This window comes from Gambusia affinis, linkage group LG24 (assembly GCF_019740435.1).
Source record: "Gambusia affinis linkage group LG24, SWU_Gaff_1.0, whole genome shotgun sequence".
Taxonomy (NCBI): Eukaryota; Metazoa; Chordata; class Actinopteri; order Cyprinodontiformes; family Poeciliidae; genus Gambusia; species Gambusia affinis.
In genome coordinates this window covers 1319112-1334815 of record NC_057891.1, presented here as the reverse complement: position 1 = coordinate 1334815, position 15704 = coordinate 1319112, and the positions used below count along the sequence as shown (strand labels likewise).

Here is a 15704-nt window from a genome sequence, read left to right as displayed (position 1 = left end):
AATAGCAGCTGTTAGTGGCAGCATCATGATGTGTATGTTAGTTTTAAAAGCTTTTTGTGATTCTTTAGAGTTTAAACCTGATTATCTGTTGCAATGTTTCACTTTTATTTAAGAAAAACAAACCCTGTCAGTTTAAAGAAGCTGAGTTTGTTTATGAATATATTACAGTGTTTAGATAGTCGGTTTAATACAGATTAATAAAATCTGCTTTTTTATGATAAATATAGAATAAAGCAGGTTTTATTATTTTTAAATTAATGCAGCAGAAAATTTGTTGCTGTAAAAATGTGTAACGTGAGTGTTAAAGGTAACGGAGACAGTATGCTAGCTGTGTGTGTGTGTGTGCGCGCGCGCGTCCCCACCAGACATGCGCGCCGCGGCAGCCTTCGGGAGCGCGCACCGGTCTCCTCAGCGGTCCAGGACGATGCGGCTCTGGTGGCTGATGCTCCCCTGACTCCCCCCGCTCTTCCTCCTCCTCCTCTTCCTCTCTGCCGCTTCCTCCTCCTGCTGAGAGAGTCCGGCCGGCTGCAGAGCAGCAGGAGTTGCCCGCACACCGAGCTGCGAGCTCCGCATCGGGACGCAGCGCTGCGGCTCGTCCCGCCTGGCCATGGCGCAGATAAGGAAACTCGGCGCTGCTGAGCTCAACTCTAAACTCCATGGAATCATCTAATGATTCCAACCTTTAATAATCTGTGACTCCTCTTTGGGTTTTGATTTTGAACGGCCGCTGCAGCAGCAGCCATGGATGCAGCAGAGTGCGGGGTGAAGGTGATGTGCCGCTTCAGGCCCCTGAACGAGGCCGAAATCACCAGAGGAGACAAATACATCCCCAAGTTTAAGGAGGACGACACCGTGGTGATAACCGTGAGTCTGGCTGCTGAGCTGGCGCAGGAGGGAACTGCGCAATAGCGGATAGGAATGATGCATGCAAGGGAAAAATGCCCGCTTTTTGCAGAAATTTAGAAATAATTGAATGGTAAACATGTAAATGTGAAGGGAAATCTAACTGAATCCAAAGGCTAGACTGGCTTTTGCGGGGATGAAGTGCATAATAATTAGAGTTAAAGGTTCGCTTTTACACCAGAGATCCTCAAATTTCATTTCTGATTGTAGGATAAGTCTGGAGCGATTATTTATTAGAAAATATTTCCATTTAAATTTGCTGCAAAACATAGAAATGAAAAGAAATGTCTCCAGAGGCGGTCCTAGATTATCTGGGGCCCTGATCAACATTAGGCAACGTCTTCCATCAAAAATGATTTCTTTATATTTAATGCTCCCAGTATCAGTATTTATCAGTATGGGCCTTTATCCTGTCCAGTAAGTAAATAAATTTTGCAGCTTTCATGTTTTTCTTTTTTAAGTCCAGAGATTTTTTGTATCTACAAGAAAATTTCAGTTTTATGTTGATTTATTTTCATTTGAGATTCAACAAATAGCAAACTACATAAATCTAGGTTCGACTACTGTATTATATATTTTTAAAAAACATTTTTTGATTGCATAGTTTTTCAATGTTTCACGTTTTAAAATGCTTTTTTTTTTCTAATTTAAAATTGAAATGAAATTGGAACAAATTTCTCTCCATATGTTTACAAACAAAAGCACGGTCCCTAAGTGTGGTTACATTTCTGGGCCTTGGTTTTAAATTAGCTTTTTTGCAGCCAGTCAGACAAAAGGCCTCATGAACTGGACCAGCTCTGTTGCATATTTGATCAAACAGCTTCCTGCCATCAATCAGACGAGCAGCAGCAGCAGATCCAGTTGGTGTCAGGAGTTTCTCTGCTGCAGCTGCCTGTAAATGCTGAGAGCAGCTTTATGCACCAAACGTTACCCCTGAGATGAAACCCAGGAATGATGGACGGCCGCATCAGAAATCCCTAAAAGTTCATTTAGAATCATTGTTTGGTTGTATTTAAAAATGTTTTTTTTTTCAACAATCAGGCAGCATATTAACGTTTTTCAGCTTTTTATGGTTTTTCAGCTTTTTATGTGTGAAATGACAAAAGTTAAAGTGTTTTTATCTCATCCACAGAAGAGAAACAGATCCTGACTTGTTGTTTTTGATCCGTTTTGTCTTGAAACAGGGGAAGCCGTACGTGTTCGACCGCGTTCTGCCGCCAAACACGACACAGGAGCAAGTTTATGAACAATGTGCCAAACAGATCGTCAAAGGTAACACGGATGGAAATATGAATGTTGTTGTGTTTTAGTACAAACGGCACACAAATGAAGACATTTCTATTCTTTTTTCTAGTTAGTTTAATAAAAAAATGATATTATACATTCTTTTATGGTAATGTTTTAATTCTTTCCCACAAAACTGAAAAGGTACAGCAGAGTATTAGAGCCACAATTAGAAAATAAAAAAATAACATCATAAAAACACCAAATTTTACCAAATATTTTTGTTCACTTCCTCTTGGAAACATCTTAGTAAACTTGAATTGACACTAAACTCACTGACAGCATATATGAGGCAGTAATTTGTTAATATTGATCCAAACATCGTTTTTGAACATAATTTCTGGGTTGAATCATGAAGTTTCCAACATGCTTGTCTCATTCTAGATGTGCTGGGTGGATACAACGGGACGATCTTCGCTTACGGACAGACGTCTTCTGGAAAGACCCACACCATGGAGGTCAGAGGTCACGCTCAGCCACTGGCTCAAGCAATGAAAGGAGAGTTTTGATGTGAACTTTAATCCAGAGTGAGGATTAGAGGATTGTGTAACAGAGTTAAGGGGTTAGAGCCAAAGCAATCTAAAAACAGCCAAGCCTCTGGATGAAACATGAAGGTCAAATATTGTTTCTTTCTACACAAACTGAGTTTTATGACTATAAATTCTTCCAAATGAAGTTGTTTAATCCCCAGAAAAAGATTTTAATTCTCTGATCTGATCCACCTGACGGGGTTTAGGGCCATCGCAGATTAAAATAATGAGTCCATGTCCAAAAAACCTAAATAACATTTCTGAGTTTGAAAAGTAGAACATTTCCTAGAAAAAGCTCAGAAATTTTCCTAAAACAAACGGAAACGTCTGAGTTTGAAAGGTCAAAAATTTACAAGAAAGAAACAATGAAATTTTGAGATTAATCTCAGGAATTTACTTGAAAACATTTGGACATGTCAGAGTGTGAGAAGCTGAAAGTTTGAAATTTTCAACAGTTCCAAAAGTCTGAAAAATCTTGAACTTTAATCCAAAAAGTTTTGGCTTAAATTTAATCTTCCTTTTTATCTCTATCTCTAACACAAAGTCGTAGATCTGTGGCCTTTTGTTTTGTCATTATCAACCCTTTTGATCAGATGTTTGTCTTTGAATTCTTCCATATCTGACGGACGGTTTGTTTGGTTCAGGGTAAACTGCACGACCCGCAGCTGATGGGAATCATCCCTCGCATCGCGCAGGACATCTTCGACCACATCTACTCCATGGACGAGAACCTGGAGTTCCACATCAAGGTGAGGAGACACACAATAAAAAATATAAAATAAAGTACAAAAAATATGTAGACAGACTTAAAATAAATTTATGCTTTAGTTTATAACCATAAACTTATAGAAAACAATTTAAAAATCCAACTTTTAATGTGAAAATAATAAATAATAGATGAGACAAAAAGTATGTAGATTTATACAAAAATAATAAACTAAACTATATCTTAATGATTATTATTTATTTCATTTATTTATTATTACATAATATAGATTTTGTAAGTAAATGCTACAAAGTTATTTTAATAAGTTATTATAATCAATAGATTATTGATATGTTAGAAATATTATATTATTATTATGTTATCATTATTCTTATATATTACTATTATATTATTTTTATAATAATCAACAATATAAATTATTGTTATAAATGTTAGTAATAGAAATAAAAGTTATGTTGTTAATAATAATAGCTTATTACCAATACTAATAATTATTAGAATTATGACTAATAATAATAATAATCACTGTTATCATAACAAATAAAAAATGATAAATAAATAAATATGCATGTTCTCTCTGCAGGTTTCTTATTTTGAAATCTACCTGGATAAAATCAGAGACCTGCTGGACGGTGAGTCTCTTCACCCACTTCCACATTCTGACCTTCAGGAAACAACATTTTATTAATCATCTTTATTAATTCAAGCTTTATGTGAGTTTTGAGATCTTTGTTGTGTTTTCAGTGTCGAAGACGAACCTGGCTGTGCATGAAGACAAGAACAGAGTTCCCTATGTGAAGGTCAGTAAGTCGACCTCCTGCCTCTCCAGTGAGGTTCGATCTGGTTTGATGAATTGCAGCTGTTTTTATTTTTAAATGATGAATTGCAGCTGTTTTTATTTTTAAATGATGAATTGCAGCTGTTTTTATTTTTAAATGATGAATTGCAGCTGTTTTTATTTTTAAATGATGAATTGCAGCTGTTTTTATTTTTAAATGATGATGTTGCAGCTGTTTTTATTTTTAAATGATGAATTGCAGCTGTTACGCCTCCTCTCTGCTTCAGGGCTGCACTGAGCGCTTCGTGTCCAGTCCTGAGGAAGTGATGGACGTCATCGACGAGGGGAAGGCCAATCGGCACGTGGCAGTGACGAGTACGTAAACAGATTTATTTATTATGTGTTTATCACATTTATTCAATTATAACTTTTTACAAAAACATCAAATATGTAGAACAAGTCTGAGATGTTTTGTGCCTGCTGCAGATTTACCATTTTTTGTTTTATTCTGAAGTCTAGTTCTGCAACCACAACCATTAACTTTTTAAGTTCTTGAGCTTTTTTAATTGCTGCATCCCTTTATTAATATAATTTAGACAAATAACACCTTTACTCTCAGTTTGAGCTGCTATACTGTGGATATTCTGTTGCAAAACAAAATTTCACATCAAAAAGTAAAAAAATTACCCTGCACTACATACTTTTGGCCAGTAGGGGGCAGTCACCCTGAGATAAACAGCATTTAAAATAAAAAAAATGAGTTTTTTTGCAAAAAAATATTCAATTTAGAAATTAGACTTCCACAAAAATCTAATTTCTTGTTCAAAAATCTAAAATTTTGTTCAAAAACAGATTTTTTCTGGTAAAATATCACCTGTGAGGGTTTATTTTTCCTACTAAATATCTTTATTATGTTGTTGGATGAAGTAAAATCAGATAACCTGAAAAGAAATGGGGGTTTTTCTCACCTAAAAACACAATCTGGTAAAATGATTATAAGTGCAACTGCTGCAGAAAATGGATTAAAAGGATCTTTTAATTGGTTTTTCTCATCTGTCATCACCACCTATGTAGTGTTGTCTTATTTAAAAGGGATTTCTGTTACATAAAATGAGCAGAAGATGATTTATGAATGAATGAATGATCACCTGAGCAGACTGATTTTTGTGTTTTCTGCTCCAGACATGAATGAGCACAGCTCTCGCAGCCACAGCATCTTCCTGATCAACATCAAGCAGGAAAACGTCGAAACGGAGAAGAAACTGTCGGGGAAGCTGTACCTGGTGGATCTGGCCGGCAGCGAGAAGGTCAGTCTGACATTAACCAGGCCGCATTCCTCTGCTGAGCTGCCTGATTCATAAAGTCCAATTGTTTGACAGGTCAGCAAGACCGGAGCGGAGGGGGCGGTGCTGGACGAGGCGAAGAACATCAACAAATCTCTGTCTGCGTTGGGGAACGTCATCTCTGCTCTGGCTGAGGGAACGGTGAGTTGGTTCTCCCTGAGGATCAGATGGAGCTTGTTGGAGATGGTTGATCTGGTCCCGGTTCCCCCAGAAATCCCACGTGCCGTACAGAGACAGCAAGATGACCCGGATCCTGCAGGACTCCCTGGGAGGAAACTGCCGCACCACCATCATCATCTGCTGCTCGCCGTCCGTCTACAACGAGGCCGAGACCAAATCCACGCTCATGTTTGGACAGAGGTACTCCTCGCTTCTCTGGAGCGACAGCTAAAGGAAAAACATTCACATTTTGGATCTTGGCTGCTTCTAAAAACAGTCCAAATGCTGCGAAAAACAAAATGTTAATGTTTTTTTTTTTTTTTTTGTGTACAGAAAATGAGTCATTCCTAAAACCTCCAGAATGTAACGTCACAAATCAGCAGGCACTGCCTGTTACCTAGCAACCCCAGTGGAATTCCACCCGTTACCTAGCAACCCCAGTGGAATTCCACCGCCCGTTACCTAGCAACCCAAGCTGAGCTTCAGCACGTTTGGTTTTACCTTAAAATCTGCTCTTAATTACTGGATTGAAGCTTCAAGGACATTTTATTTTTATTGGAAAGAGTGGACAAAATATTTTTTGTTGGTTTTTTTTTCAGTTGAGCCCAAAAGTCTAAACTAAAATCATTTGAAGTTTTGGATCTACAGTTCCATTCCTACAAATCCCTCTGGATAATTTTATTTTTTACATTAAAATAGTTTATGCTTTGTTTATTGTTGAGTATGTAAAATAATCACAACAATTTTGGTGATTTTATTTATTAAATATTTCATTTTTTTTTGGCTTGCAGTTACTCTTGAGCTGATGATTTTGTCCCAAAACATTTGGACGTTGTGATGGACTGATGGTGGCTTTCATGTCTGGGTTCAGGGCGAAGACCATCAAGAACACGGTGTGTGTGAACCTGGAGCTGACCGCCGAGGAGTGGAAGAAGAAATACGAGAAGGAGAAGGAGAAGAACAAGAGCCTGAAGAGCGCCATCCAGAGGCTGGAGGCTGAACTGAACCGCTGGAGGAACGGTAAGTGGAAAACATAATCCAGACTCAATCTGCTGAGTCTGCACTGTGTCCCCATCCTCACTCTTCCTCATCCGCTGTTGCTTAGTAACCACAGAGACTCCTCCCCTTCTGCAGCCATTGTGCTTTAAATCTTGCTGAGTTCCCTTGTTGGTGATGGAAAATGTTCCTACGCATTAAATCAACGCTCCCTCTTAAACCTTCAGACATGCAAAAGCAGCACACACACACACACACACACACACACACACACACACACACACACACACACACACACACACACACACACATTCATTATGCTGGTGCAGTGTTTCTGCAGAGGCTCGTTGCTCTTCATCACCTCCTGTCTTCCATCACTGCTGACCTGAAACAGGCGTCGACATTCAGTTCTGTTAAATCTGCTTGTTCTGCTTATTTTCCACCTTCACTTCCTGTTTTATTTTGAAGGTCTCAACAAAATCATTTTCCTTGAAATTAAAAAATTTAAATAATCCTCTCAGTTTAAATCCTTTTATTCTTCCTTATTTATTTACCTATTTATTACCTTGTGTATGTTATTCTTCTTTATTCTTTTAGTTTTGTGAAGTTTATTTTATTTTTATATTTAATTATTAAATAAAATGTTCTTTTTTTAAACTTTTCTTATTGTGTTTTATCAGTGTTTTATTATTGATTTTATTATTAATCTATTGACGTTTAACTATATAACTACTTATTTTTTCTGTTTTTTGTATTTTTTATCTAATGCTTAATTCATTTCAAATATAATTTATGGTTTTTATATTTATTTAGCTATTTTTTAATTCTTCATGTTTGTTTCATTCATTATTATTTTTTTTTTAATTATTATTGCAATGTTTCATTTATTTGCAATTCTTTGAGGAAATGTACGTAGAGATGAATATTTACTTTATTTTTTATAATTATTTCTATTTTGTCTTTCTATTCATTCATTCATGAATGAATGAATGATTTCTTTGCTGTCTGTATGCTTCTCTTTGTAGCTGCAGTTTGTTTTTAGTGACAAGTTGGTTTTAATTCCTGCTTTTTAACAACAATCTTCTTGTTTTCAGTGAAAGTTTTTGTCTCAAATTTCTCTTACTGGCAAGTTTTCTGTTTATAAAACAGAAAAGAAAAGAAAAATGTCCAGAAACCGTGAAGATCTAAACTTAAAAGATGTTTATTTAACAGAATATTATTATATTTACAGGGGAGAACGTTCCTGAGGAGGAACGTCTGAGCTCTAAAGACCAGAAGAGCATCGAGCAAAACGACAACACTCCCATCATCGACAATCTGCCGCCAGGAGGGGGCGACGTCTCCAACGAAGAGAGGAAAACATTTGAGGAGGACATCAGGAACCTGTACAAGCAGCTTGATGACAAGGTGAGGATGACGAAGAAGAAGAATAAATTCATGGTAGACGTTGAATAATTTACTGTTTCCTTTCTGCAGGACGATGAGATCAACCAACACAGCCAACTGGCTGAGAAACTTAAAGAACAAATGTTGGACCAAGAAGAGGTTGGTTTCACTCTCTTATTATTTATTTACAATAAATAATAAAATAAACTGGAGGAAAAATAAAACATCATCCCTGGAAGTGTGCACAAGTTTTTACTCTTTACAGTTTTTAGATGTGATAAATATTTTGGTGTTTAGTTTAACTGTAAGGTATTTTTGAAAGGGAGATTTTATTTTATTACAAAGACAAAGTTCTTTGTTAAGATGGGAAAATATTTGTAATAAGTGAAATAATCTATTGACTTTAAATAATTCCTGTATTTTGATGAAAAGTAGTTTGTAAGTTAGTTTAGTTGTATTTCAACTAAGATATTTGCACAAGAAACCAAACAAAACTACTGAGTAAGATTTTGTATTGATTTCATTTAATTACATACCTTTTGGGTTAATAACAGATTTTATTAGGTCCTACAGGAGTTAAAAGTTAATATCTACTCATTTTTCTTGTTCTGTTTTTCCGTGACAGCTGCTGGCGTCTACGCGGCGGGACTATGAGAAGATCCAGGAGGAGCTGTGCCGGCTGCAGACGGAGAACGATCTGGCCAAGGAGGAGGTGAAGGAGGTGCTGCAGGCGCTGGAGGAGCTGGCCATCAACTACGACCAGAAGAGCCAGGAGGTGGAGGAGCGCGAGGCGGCCAACCAGCAGCTGATGGAGGAGCTGCAGCAGAAAGCCGTGAGTCCACCGTCCCACATCCAGCGTCCGCTTTGACGGGTCAGAGGAAGAGATGCTGTTGGTGCCGGCAGGCTCTGCTGTCGGTGGTGCAGCGGGAGCTGAGTCAGCTGGAGGAGCTGAACGGCCTGCAGAGGAAGAGAGCCGCCGAGGTGCTCAACCTGCTGCTGCGAGACCTGAGCGACATCGGCGCCATCATCGGTACCGGCGACGCCAAGGCCGCCTCGGTGAGGACGAGGCGCCGCAGTTTCACAAATCAATTATGAAGCAGGCTATAAACTTTACATCTGATCAATGTTCCAGTTACTGCTAATCAAAAGCAGCTCTGATCACCTTTGATCTAAAGGAAATTAATGCCGTTTTCTGGCAGATTGATCCAGATTGTGTTGAATAAACATTAAATTTTAAAAAGTGCAAATATCTTTGTACACTTGAAATAAGACAAAACTAACTTACAAGTCACTGAAGATATAGATGCTTGTTTTCAGTATTTATCCTTTAATATTGATGATAAATTAATCTGCCAGTGAAGCTCGTTTTTTTTCATCAGTTTCTCAGCTGGAGAAAGTTGATTTGTTCTAAGCGTCTACGTAGAGCTGTGTATCATCTGTGTAGCCATGGTAACGGTCTGACCTATCGGCTCAGAACGCGGAGGCGAAGGGGAACGGCTCGGCGGTGGAGGAGGAGTTCACCGTCGCTCGCCTCTACATCAGCAAGATGAAGTCAGAGGTCAAGTCTCTGGTGAACCGCAGCAAGCAGCTGGAGAGCGCGCAGGCCGACGCCCACCGCAAGATCCAGGCCAACGAGAAGGAGCTGGCGTCCTGTCAGCTGCTCATCTCACAGGTACGCTGTGCAAAAGTCTTCAGCCACCTCTCTTCATTCAGTTTGGAGGGTTTTTCACCTGCTGCCTTCGTTGGTCCAGCACCAGGCCAAGATCAAGTCTCTGACCGACTACATGCAGAACATGGAGCAGAAGAAGAGGCAGCTGGAGGAGAGTCAGGACGCGCTGACCGAGGAGATCGCCAGGCTGCAGGCGCACGGTCCGCAGCCACCATGTCCTCCTCCGAGCAAGAGGAACAAATCTGTTTAACGTTTACATATTTCATCACATTGTGTCCATAAACACCAGCTGCAGAAATCTACAAACTGATATTTTTGTGCATTTCTCTTTGCAAAACAGTCAAATTTCTTTACTTTTAATTCACTAATTGTTGAATATTCATTTAAAACGTAAAAGACATTTTTCCTGTTTTAAGTGGAACTATTACTTTTTAATCTATCTTCAACAGTCAGTATGTTAATATGTTAATTTACTGCAGGTTACAACTAAAATCCATCAATTTTCTTACATTTTGTTCTCTTAAATGTCAGTTTTAGTTTCATTTTTTAGAGAGAAATCCTTAAAAATCAAAAGTATTTTATTGATTCTTGTTTCTTCCACATCAGGCGCCGCTTGTTTATTCACCATAATATTGGATCTCGTCTAGTTTCATGCATGTTTATTTATTTTTAACATTATCTTAGACTTATGTTTGGATGACTAAATCTAAAGATTATTTCTCTTTAGAAAAACGACATGATGTGTCAAAGGACCTCAACAGGTTGGATGGAGACGAAGACGTGAAGGTAGTGAAAGTCTCTTCCAGATGTTTACATCTTTTGTTTTCTTGGTGTTTCTGATGTTTATTTTTGCGTCCAGCTCCAGAACAGCGTGGAGGAGCAGCTGGAGAGCCACAGGGAGGCTCATCAGAAGCAGCTCAGCCGCCTGCGGGACGAAATCGAAGACAAGCAGAGGATGCTGGACGAGCTGACAGAGTGAGGAAAAACATTTCTGCACATTTATTTCAAACTGCCTTCAACGACAGATTGATGAGGAGACAGCAGGAAATGTTTAAGCAGAAAAGAAAAAAGATTTAACAGCATCAAAAAACACTTTTAAGGTTTTTTTAATGTCTGAAAATTAGTGAGACGCATCTTTTATTAATACCTGAACACAGCAGGAGGAAAAACCAAGTTTCTAAAAAATCTAGTTTAAATATCTTATCACACTTGAAATAAGGCAAAATGAACTGATAGATAACCTTGCACTAAGATACAAGAGCTTGATTTAAGTAAATAATTCATTAATATTGATGAAAAAGTTTATGTTCCATTGTTTATTTATAACATTAAAAAATTATTATTATGATGTGAAATATGATTTTTCTCACCGACTGCAGATCTCAAACATTCCCTCAATCATTTGGTTAAAACAAGACCTACTAATTGGTCAAAACTCCCTTATTTACAGTTTCTATTGACTCATTTAATTTCTCTTCCAGTCTAAATCAGGGTCTGTTACTGGAGCAGCAGAGACTCACGTCTGACTATGAGAAACTGAAGGCTGAGGACCAGGAGAAGGATTCAAAGCTGCAGAATCTCATGTAGGATCCATTTAATGTCCCCCTGTGTGAATATTTATCAACATAAAGATTCATTCTTTAAGGTTTGTCCTGTTTTTCTTGGCCTAGTCTGTTGAATGAACACAGAGAGCAGGCCAGAGACGACCTGAAGGGGCTGGAGGAGACGGTGGTGGGTCACTGGTTCCAACCAAACTGATCAGAAAGCATGGAAAGATGTTTTGAGGCTACAAACCTAATCAAAATAGTTTTAATTCATTTAATTGCTCAGAAATACATAATTATGAGAATGTGAAACAAAGTTTTTGAGTATTTTGTTTATGTCAGTTTAGACTCCAGACAGAAACAGGACAGTTTGACACTTCAACCTTATTTTATCCATCAGATCACAGATGTTTTTATTTGTTTTCTGCCAAATTACATCAGTCACTTCCTCCAGAAATTCATTCTTAGTCAACAGTATTGTTTTGAGCTAACACAGAATTGTGAGTTTATTGCAAATACAAAAATGGCCACAAACTTTGGGTTTAAGTGATGCTAACTCCCACCTGCAGGTGGCAGTGTTTCTTACATCTACAACACTGACGCCTCAACCTTCTGTGATCAATATGGAGAGTAACAAAAAGTTAATTTTATCATACATAAGTGCTAAATTTACTAAATTTCTTTATAATATTTATAAATTAACTACACAAAAACTGTAAATTTTATTGCATTTTTGTTTTCTTTCATCTTTTTTATGTTCATTAATTTTTTGTTATGCACTTTTGTTTATTAATTGAATGAGTCAGAAAATGAATATTTTCTCCTTTTCAGGCCAAAGAACTGCAGACTTTGCACAACCTACGCAAACTGTTTGTTCAGGATCTCACAGCTCGAGTTAAAAAGGTGAATCTTTAAATCTCTGCTTTGCTGGGATCCGTTGCTCTGATTCTCTGACCTGCTGCTTTGGTTTCAAGAGTGCAGAGCTGGACTGTGAGGAGGGGCTTGGCAACGTCGCTCAGAAACAGAAAATCTCCTTCTTGGAAAACAATTTGGACCAACTCACCAAGGTCCACAAGCAGGTAAACTGGAACACCTTCATAGTTCCTGCTACTGGGTGAATTATTACATCCTGGTTGAGCCTCCAGTGGTTTCTGGGGCTCAAAGATTAATTTAGTGGTTTCTGGCTTCAGCTGGTGCGAGACAACGCAGACCTTCGCTGTGAGCTGCCCAAGCTGGAGAAGCGTCTGCGGGCCACGGCCGAGCGAGTGAAGGATCTGGAGAAGGCCCTGAAGGAGGCCAAGGAGAACGCCATGAGGGACCGCAAGCGCTACCAGAAAGAGGTGGACCGCATCAAAGAGGCCGTCCGGGCCAAGAACATGGCCAGGAGGGGCTACTCTGCTCAGATCGGTGATTACGCTTTAGTTACAGATGAACTGATGCTGAATTTCATGTAACCTTTGAATTTCTGAAGCACAAGTTAGCTTGGAACCAGAGATTTAGTTTACAGGAAGTTTGTAATTTAAATTATGAATAAATAAACCAGAATACATCTTTATTTTTTACTTTGTTTTGGAACCAATGCAACATCTGTCACTGAACGAGGTTTTTTTCCTCTGGGTTTCAGCGAAGCCCATCAGGCCGGGTCACCATCCAGTATCGTCTCCCATCATCAGCACCAGAACTGGAGGAATCTACACTCACAACTGAGACGTTAACAGCAAGTAACCCTGTGAGGATCAGCACATTGTGTTCATGCTGCAGAGAAATTATGACGGGACTTTTATTGTCACTTTTACCACTGTTGCTTTTCAGTTGTATTAATATGATAGTGAATTTTTGTTCTTTAAAATTAAAGACATGTTATGATATGTTATCAAAAATCTTCTGCAGAAATAACAAAACTTTGTGTTTTATTTATGAAATCACATCCTGTGTTTCAGATTGCATCACTTTGCTGCATGTTGACAACTAAGCTCACCTGGATTCACAAGCCACGCCCCTTTCCTTGGAGCACCAATGAGAGGCTTTCAACACACACAGAGTCGTCTGTTTCTGGAGAGACGGACGTTTTTCATGATCCAACACCAGATACTTCACACACAGTGATCACTGTAGGAGGAAATATTCCAAATGATGCAACAAATTTATTTTTAAAGTGGAAACAAACCCGCTCCACGTTTTTCTAAGAATATTTTGCTGTTTAAACCAAAATGCAGAACTGATATGAATAAATGTAATTTGAGTTGTTTTACATTAAACCCACAGTCAGTTTCTTAAAAACCATCTGGGGCCCGATTGTTATCCTGACCTTATGGGTCCAATTTGAAGTGCTATTATTTAATATTTAGCATTTGGTGAAATATGCATTTTCATATCAGTCAGGTAATTATAAACCCTGTATTGTTAACTATGACATCATAAATATATCATGTATGAAGCAGTTTTTTCCATTTCTCTCTGTAATGACTCACTTCCACCCCTCTAGATGAATCAGTTCATTTCTACAGCAGGTAGAGATGAGAGAACCAGCAGGACACTGACCAGCCAATCAGATGTTCTCCTGACTGAGGAAGTGCGATAATATCTCATCTCTGCAGTAGGTTTGGTTTTTAAAGCTCTTCATAACCTGTCAAAACATCCTGATGAAAAATGAATCAAACTTTAGACTATTTTATCTGTTGTCCAACAATCTCCTGGTCAAAATCTCACTGATCTACAGAAAACAACACAAATTTCTGTCCATGAATGTAGAAAAACAACCAAGTAATGAATGTAACAGCATGGATGAGATCTTGTAAAAAGACACAAAACAAAAGATTTTCCTCATTGTTCTGATGGATGTTATCGGTTAAATTAACAAACTCCTTTGTTTTCTTGACAGATGTATAATTTATCTGAATAAACCTGCAAATAAACATATTTAACGTCATTTATTTTTGTCAAAATAGAAACATTTCCTGACTTTACCATGTTTCTCGTTGTGGGCGGGACGTCAGCGCTCAGCATCTGGGATCAATTGATCGATTCTCTGCTGAAGTTTGCAGCAACAATCAATGATGGAAAACCTGGAGGTTGAACTTCTGGAGTCAAATAAACCCAAATGTTTCATTTTGTCTCCTAGAAATTCATTCATGACCTAAATGAGAAAAACTCATATAATAATAATAATAATAATGTTGAATGGCCTGTCCATCACAAGAGCAGATGCAAACATTTCATATGTAGAAATTTACAAAAGAAAATGTTAAATATTTGTCTTTCTATAACCAAACATTTATATTTAAGTAGAGACTTTAACTGAAAGATCTTTATTGTGCCCAAATCAGCTTTGAACTGAATAAATTTATTCAATTAAACCCAAAAGAAAATCATGACAAATTATTTTAAAGTTCTGGATCTACAACACGCCATGTCTACAAAATAAAACAAAAAACTGCATTACATGCACTAAGCATGTTTACAAGCATTTTTGGTCATGCTTACATTGACCAATATTTGTTGATCAATATTGGTAAACAAATTTTGCAAATCAACATCAGCAGTTGGTTGATTTGAGATCAATTTTAACTTTTCAGTCCTAAAATTATTCTATATATATGATATAATATATATTATATATTATATGTATATATATATATAAAGCTTATATATATATATATCTCTATATATATAGATTAATTTCTGTACTAAATATAGCAAAATAATTTACAAAGTTGGCATCTATAGGCTAATTATTTTGAAATGTCTGTTATATTTGAATCTGTCTTCTAAAAATTGTTACAAGTTCCCTCCTTATTAAATTGGAAAAACATTTTGCAAACAATTATTCCAACACCAATTCCAGCTGCAAAGATAAAACCTTCTTCTCTTGAGGAATTGATCTTCTTCTCCTGTTCAGACTCAACTAACTTCCAACTGAAAACTTTAACCCATTGAAGGCCAGTATTCTGGTTTTTATTGACTCCCCCCATTTTAACAACATGAAGAACAAATCAGAATCAGCTATGATACACAGGATGTATTTAAATGCATTTCTAATGAGCCAATATATATATATATGTGCATCTATATGGACTTAATGTTTGTTTTCTGGACCTTCAGGTCTGTTTTTGTTAGAAACACTAAAATGTTGGACATGTGTGTAAATACTGTATGTAGTTGTAAATCAGGCGTGGGCGCTCCTGGTCCTGGAGGGCCGGACTCCTGAGACCTTTACATGTGTCTCTACTTCAACACACCTGAGTCCAATAATGAGGTCATCAGCAGGACTCTGGAGAACCCGACTGGACCGGGGAGGAGATTCAGCTGTTTGAGTTGAGCTGAGAAAGTTCAAATCTGACCTGAAGTTTTACAGCTCAACTCACTGTGGATACAAAGGAAAGGTG

At 37.7% G+C, this 15704-nt stretch overlaps 1 protein-coding gene across 1 annotated transcript; it reads left to right on the top strand.

Moving 5' to 3' along the window:
- Window positions 1-382: 382 nt before the first annotated feature.
- On the top strand, window positions 383-14427 carry LOC122826992 (kinesin heavy chain-like). The gene is made up of 26 exons (XM_044109438.1): window positions 383-864; window positions 2088-2175; window positions 2572-2645; window positions 3362-3466; window positions 4028-4076; window positions 4189-4244; window positions 4510-4597; window positions 5405-5529; window positions 5602-5706; window positions 5777-5925; window positions 6596-6744; window positions 7952-8127; window positions 8197-8265; window positions 8732-8938; window positions 9010-9162; window positions 9581-9778; window positions 9858-9975; window positions 10503-10561; window positions 10635-10750; window positions 11257-11358; window positions 11446-11506; window positions 12151-12222; window positions 12294-12398; window positions 12510-12726; window positions 12944-13048; window positions 13260-14427. Exons 1-25 carry the CDS (start codon window positions 742-744, stop codon window positions 13024-13026), a joined length of 2847 nt encoding a protein of 948 aa, XP_043965373.1. The 5' UTR covers window positions 383-741; the 3' UTR covers window positions 13027-13048; window positions 13260-14427.
- The last annotated feature ends 1277 nt before the right edge of the window (window positions 14428-15704 follow it).

What these genes read in the sequence shown, in the direction of transcription:
- LOC122826992 (XM_044109438.1), top strand. Translation starts at nt 742, where the DNA reads ATGGATGCAGCAGAGTGCGGGGTGAAGGTGATGTGCCGCTTCAGGCCC. An exon ending in ACGACACCGTGGTGATAACC is followed by an intron (nt 865 to 2,087) that starts GTGAGTCTGGCT and finishes GTCTTGAAACAG; the next exon opens with GGGAAGCCGTACGTGTTCGA. An exon ending in GTCAGCTGCTCATCTCACAG is followed by an intron (nt 9,779 to 9,857) that starts GTACGCTGTGCA and finishes TCGTTGGTCCAG; the next exon opens with CACCAGGCCAAGATCAAGTC.